Below are 6,000 nucleotides of genomic sequence, written 5' to 3'. Positions count from 1 at the left end.
AGCACTTTGTGGCCAGTATACATTATGGAGCATCATGTGAGGCCATTATACAGTATGGAGCATCATGTGGGGCCATTATAAGGTATGGAGCATATTATGAGGCCATTATACAGTATGGAGCATCATGTGGGGCCATTATACAGTATGGAGGATCATGTGAGGCCATTATACAGTATGGAACATCATGTGAGGCCATTATACAGTATGGAGCATCATGTGAGGCCATTATGCAGTATGGAGCACTTTGTCGCCAGTATACAGTATGGAGCATCATGTGAGGCCATTATACAGTATGGAGCATCATGTGTTGCCATTGTATAGTATAGAGCATCATGTGGGGCCATTATACAGTATGGAGGATCATGTGAGGCCATTATACAGTATGGAGCATCAAGTGTGGCCATTATAAAGTATGGAGCATCATGTGAGGCCATTATACAGTATGGAGCACTTTGTGGCCAGTATACAGTATGGAGCATCATGTGAGGCCATTATACAGCATGGAGCACTGTGTGGCCATATTTTTTCTGTTTTTAATTATTGTTTATGAAACAGTGTGATCAGCAGCGCTAAATGGGTGTGGTTTGGGGGGATGGATATGGGTGTGATGCGTCGTAAAATGGGTGTGGTCATGGGCGTGGCCTAAAATTTGCCGCGCGGCTGCCTTCGTCCCACTTTGCGTTCTAAGAAAGTTGGATGGTATGCATTACTAACAATTTGCAGGCTAGTATTAAGCTTCTTCCCAGCAGGTTGCTAGGCAACCGGACCCTCGTAACCATCCACCTTCTCTACAAATGTTCTTTGTGACGTTAGCAATAAAGTTATTGAGAGAAAAAAACTCCACATAACAAAGGCGCCTACGCCTGCGCACCGCTGCTGATCATGCTGTTCATGGCTCCTGGATTCTAGTGCATTGTGGGAAGAGAAAGGCTCAGCCACATATGGCGGATGCGTGTACCGCCGTGAGTATCTGCCAGGGTTCCTGGTTCCCTCCCGTCTTCCCTGAGTATCACGGGCCAGGAGGGCGCACCCCAAAGCCTCTCTCTCGGGAGACGAAAAGAAGCCGATAGAAGTTTGTGCTGGCACACGCAAGGTTTGAAAGCAGGAACATAAACACCTTATCACATGGCCGCTCTGAAATGTGCAAACGGGAGGGGCTCTCACCTGTCACTCAGGAGCGTTATGCATATTAATTACTGTTAATTGATTGCACTTTTATTTGTTTTATTTACATTTGAAGACTTGCATTCTGGAAAATAACGTAAGCAAGTTCATTAAAGTTGTCCACCTTTTCATGTTAAAACAAAAACAATATGCAAAATATGATAAATGCAGCTTATTAGCCCGCCGAGATCCAGCGCAGGGCACTCTGGTCTACGTAGTGTTCGGTAACGGTGATGTTTGATCCGCTCAGGACCACTGTGTCATGTGATTGGTTGCAGCCGTCTGGTCACTTTAATTACATCTGATGATGTGCTGCTGACGTCACCCTGACTGCTCCAGCCAATCACAGAGCGTAACATTTTGGTGGAACGGCGACATCACTGTAGCCTGCGCGGATCCTGATGGGTGCTGGTTGGTAAATATGGCTTTGTTTTTTACATATCTGCTTTCCTAAGAAAAGTTTGCCTGGACCACATCTTTAACGACAAAATTTAAAGTAATTAATTTGATGGTGCCCGAACTATCAGAGCTTGGCTGCATGATGGCAGTTAGGCTACGTTCACATTTGTCGGGCGCAACCGCGGCGACGCATGCGTCATGCGCCCCTATATTTAACATGGGCGCATGGACATGCGTTGTGCTGCGTTTTGCGATGCATGCGGTTTTTTTTGCCGCAAGCGTAGGGGCGCAGGGAACACAGCAAGTTGCATTTTTTTTGCATGCAAAAAAGGACGCATGCGTCGTAAAACGCTGCGTTTTAGCGTGCGTTTTGTTTTGCGTTGTGCGTTGCATCTCGGACGCAACATCGCACAACGCAAATGTGAACGTAGACTTAGAAATGTTTTACTCTGCAATGCTGCATTGTTGCAGAAAAAATAAGATACCTGGCTGAAAATAGTGAGTTGGATTCAGTTTCATGTAGCCCGTACTTCAGGCAGCATGAAATTGATGTTAGGTTGCCTTTAAAACTAAGGATATAATGCCGCACTGTGAAATGTAGAAAAAATAGCAAATTTAGAAAATAGGAATTTCATTATGCTCATGGTAAATGTACATATGGAATATTAGAAAAATTGAGTTGCACTGTTGCTACAAGAAAATGTCATTAAAATGAGAGCAGGTACTTGGCACAAATTGGCTAATTCATGGGAGTCTTAACAGCCATCCAAAAGGCGTACCTTATTGTGGGTAACTTAACCCCCTTCATGATGGAGCCCTTTCTCGTTTTTGCATTTTTTTTTTTTGCTCCCCTCCTTCCTAGTGCCATTACTTTTTTATTTTTCTGTCAATTTGGCCATGTGAGGCTTGTTTTTTTTTTGCGGGACAAGTTGTACTTTTGATCGACACCACAGAACTGGCGTGTAGCAAATGTGGTGCCAATATTCAAAATGGGGACACAAACTGAACTCGGAAATTATCGGCCAGTAAGCTTAACCTCTACTGTGGGTAAAATCCTGGAGGGCATTCTAAGGGATGCTATGCTGGAGTATCTGACAAGGAATAGCCTCATAACCCAGTATCAACACGGGTTTACTAGGGACCGTTCATGTCAGACTAATTTGATCAGTTTCTATGAAGAGGTAAGTTCCGGACTGGACCAAGGGAACTCAGTGGATGTAGTCTATATGGACTTTTCAAAAGCTTTTGATACGGTGCCACACAAAAGGTTGATACATAAAATGAGAATAATGGGGATAGGGGAAAATATGTGTAAGTGGGTTGAGAGCTGGCTCAGGGATAAGAAACAAAGGGTGGTTATTAATGGAGCACACTCGGACTAGGTCGCGTTTAGCAGTGGGGTACCACAGGGGTCAGTATTGGGCCCTCTTATATTTATTGATTTTGTAGGGGGCATACAGAGCGGAATTTCAATATTTGCAGATGACACTAAACTCTGCAGGGTAATCAATACAGAGGAGGACAATTTTATATTACAGGATGATTTATGTAAACTAGAAGCTTGGGCTGATCAATGGCAAATGAGCATTAATGGGGATAAATGTAACGTCATGCACTTGGGTAGAAGTAATAAGATGTATAACTATGTGCTTAAGGCCAGGGACCCACACAACGTATACAAATACGGTCCGTTTTACTCGGACGAGAATCGAACAAATTTTACCAAAACAGTGATCCGTGTGCAGTGCGAGGATGCGATTTCCTCTCATCAAATTATCCATGTGACATCCGTATGGCATCCCTACGGTGAGATTTTCTCGCCGGCTTGCAAAACGGACATAGAATGGATCCCTGGCCTCAAATATTAGTAAAAACATATATACAGTGTATATGTGTGTATATATGTGTATATATGTGTGTATATATATATATATATATATATATATATATATATATATATATATATATATATATATATATATATATATATATATATATATATATATATATATATATATAATCTCTATCTATCTATAGCTCTAGTTAGCAGAAAAGCCGGCAGTTGAATTACCGGCTTTTCTGCGAACTAGCGCTGTATGAAATATATAATCACACACCGTATAAACCGAGATTTTCAGCCCATTTTTTTGGGCTGAAAGTCCCCCTCTCGGCTTATACTCGAGTCATACCCGGGGTCGGCAGGTGAGGGGTGTCTAATTATACTCACCTACTGCTGGTGCGGTCCCTGCAGGTCCCTGCTTCTTCCAACGCTGCAGATTCTTCCTGTGCTGAGCGGTCACATGGTACCGCTCATTACAGTAATGAATATGCGGCTCTACCTCCCATAGGGGTGGAGCCGCATATTCATTACTGTCGTGAGCGGTAACTGACCGCTCAATACAGGAAGAAGATGCAGCGCTGGAAGAAGCAGGGACTGCACAGCGCCAGCAGTAGGTGAGTATATGGGGAGGGGAGCGCTGCGCGATATTTACCGCTCCTCGTTCCGGTGCGGCTCCATCTTCATCGTCCTCTGGCTGTGACGCTCAGGTCAGAGGGCGCGGTGACGTAGTCAGTGCGCGCCCTCTGCTGAACGTCGGTGCTGAAGATGGAGCCGCACGAGGAGCAGGTAAATATTGAAAGTGCCAGGGGTCCTGAGCGAAGAGAGGTGAGTATGTGATTTTTTTAATTTTTTTTTATCGCAGCAAAAGCATATGGGGCAAGTCACTGTATGGAGCATCTTATGGGGCATTAAAGGGAACCTGTCACCCCGTTTTTTTCAGATTGAGATAAAAATACTGTTAAATAGGGCCTGCGCTGTGCGTTACTATAGTGTATGTAGTGTACCCTGATTCCCCACCTATGCTGAGAAATACTTTACCAAAGTCGCCGTTTTCGCCTGTCAATCAGGCTGGTCAGGTCAGGTGGGTGTGGTGACATCGCAATTTCTTCCCCAGCTTTCCGTTGGTGGCGTAGTGTTGTGCGCATGTCGCAGTGACGAATCCACTGCGCGCACGTGAAGAAGCAGCGCGCGATCTGCGCTATTACCCCCTGTCATCGGTGGGGGCGGCCATCTTCCTGGGGCCGCGCGTGCGCAGATGGAGTGCTCTGCTGCACGGGGCTTCAGGAAAATGGCCGCGGGATGCCGCGCGTGCGCAGAAGAGATCGCGGCGGCCATTTTCCCAAAGCCGAGATGCAAAGGAAGATGGCCGCCCCCACCGATGACGGGGTAATAGCGCAGATCGCGCGCTGCTTCTTCACGTGCGCGCAGTGGATTCGTCACTGCTACATGCGCACACCACTACGCCACCAACGGAAAGCTGGGGAAGAAAGAGCGATGTCACCACGCCCACCCGACCTGACCAGCCTGATTGACAGGCGAAAACGGCGACTTTGGTAATGTATTTCTCAGCATAGGTGGGGAATCAGGGTACACTACATACACTATAGTAACGCACAGCGCAGGCCCTATTTAACAGTATTTATATCTCAATCTGAAAAAACAGGGTGACAGGTTCCCTTTAACACTTGTGCAGCACTATAAGGGGCAAGTGACTGTATGGAGCCATAACAATTGTGCAGCACTATAAGGGGCAAGTCACTGTACGGAGCATCTTATGGGGCCATAACACTTGTACAGCATTATAAGGGGCAAGTCACTGTATGGAGCATCTTATGGGGCCATAAGACTTGTGCAGCACTATAATGGGGCAAGAGACTGTATGGAGCATCTTATGGGGCCATAACACTTGTGCAGCACTATAATGGGGCAAGAGACTGTATGGAGCATCTTATGGGGCCATAACGCTTGTGCAGCATTATATGGGGCAAGTGTCTGTACGGAGCATCGTATGGGGCCCTTATAACCCTTTATGCAGGATTATATTGGGCATATTTTAATATGGAGCATCTAATGGGGCCCATCAAACTTTATGGAGCATTATATGGGGCTCCTGATTCAATATGGATATTCAAAAACACTTAACCTACTGATGTCTCAATTAATTTTACTTTTATTGGTATCTATTTTTACTTTAGAAATTTACCGGTAGCTGCTGCATTTCCCACCCTAGGCTTATACTCGAGTCATTAAGTTTTCCCAGTTTCTTTGTGGCAAAATTAGGGGGGTCGGCTTATACTCGAGTATATACGATATATACACTCACTCACTCACTCATTATAATTGTCTAAGGGTCACTTCTGTCTTTCTGTCTGTCAGATATTCATTAGTCGTGGTCTCCGTCTGTCATGGAATCCAAGTCGCTGATTGGTCTCGCCAGCTGCCTGTCATGGCTGCCGCGACCAATCAGCGATGGCCACAGTCCGTTTAGTCCCTCTCTACTCCCCTGCTGTCAGTGCTCGGCGCCCGCTCCATACTCCCCGCCGTCACCGCTCACACAGGGTTAATGCCAGCGGTAACGGACCGCGTTATGCCACGGG

General features: G+C 45.8%; 1 protein-coding gene across 4 annotated transcripts in view; it reads left to right on the top strand.

Annotated features, from left to right (window-relative positions):
• The first annotated feature begins 873 nt into the window (after positions 1-873).
• The window catches only part of FBXL18 (F-box and leucine rich repeat protein 18), a 218,573-nt gene continuing 213,446 nt past the window's right edge, over positions 874-6,000 (top strand). For 2 of the 4 annotated variants that reach the window (XM_069733819.1, XM_069733823.1), the window contains exon 1: positions 874-962. In XM_069733819.1, coding sequence (XP_069589920.1) covers positions 942-962 — 21 coding nt within the window. In that variant the 5' untranslated portion in view covers positions 874-941. Of the gene's footprint in view, positions 1,262-6,000 lie in introns of all 4 variants that reach the window. The other 2 variants (XM_069733821.1, XM_069733822.1) reach the window with 2 other exon arrangements.

The sequence above is a fragment of the Ranitomeya imitator genome, chromosome 7 (assembly GCF_032444005.1).
Source record: "Ranitomeya imitator isolate aRanImi1 chromosome 7, aRanImi1.pri, whole genome shotgun sequence".
In the NCBI taxonomy this organism is placed as follows: Eukaryota; Metazoa; Chordata; class Amphibia; order Anura; family Dendrobatidae; genus Ranitomeya; species Ranitomeya imitator.
The sequence above is the reverse complement of the archived record's forward strand: the minus strand, read 5'-3'. Positions and strand labels throughout refer to the sequence as shown.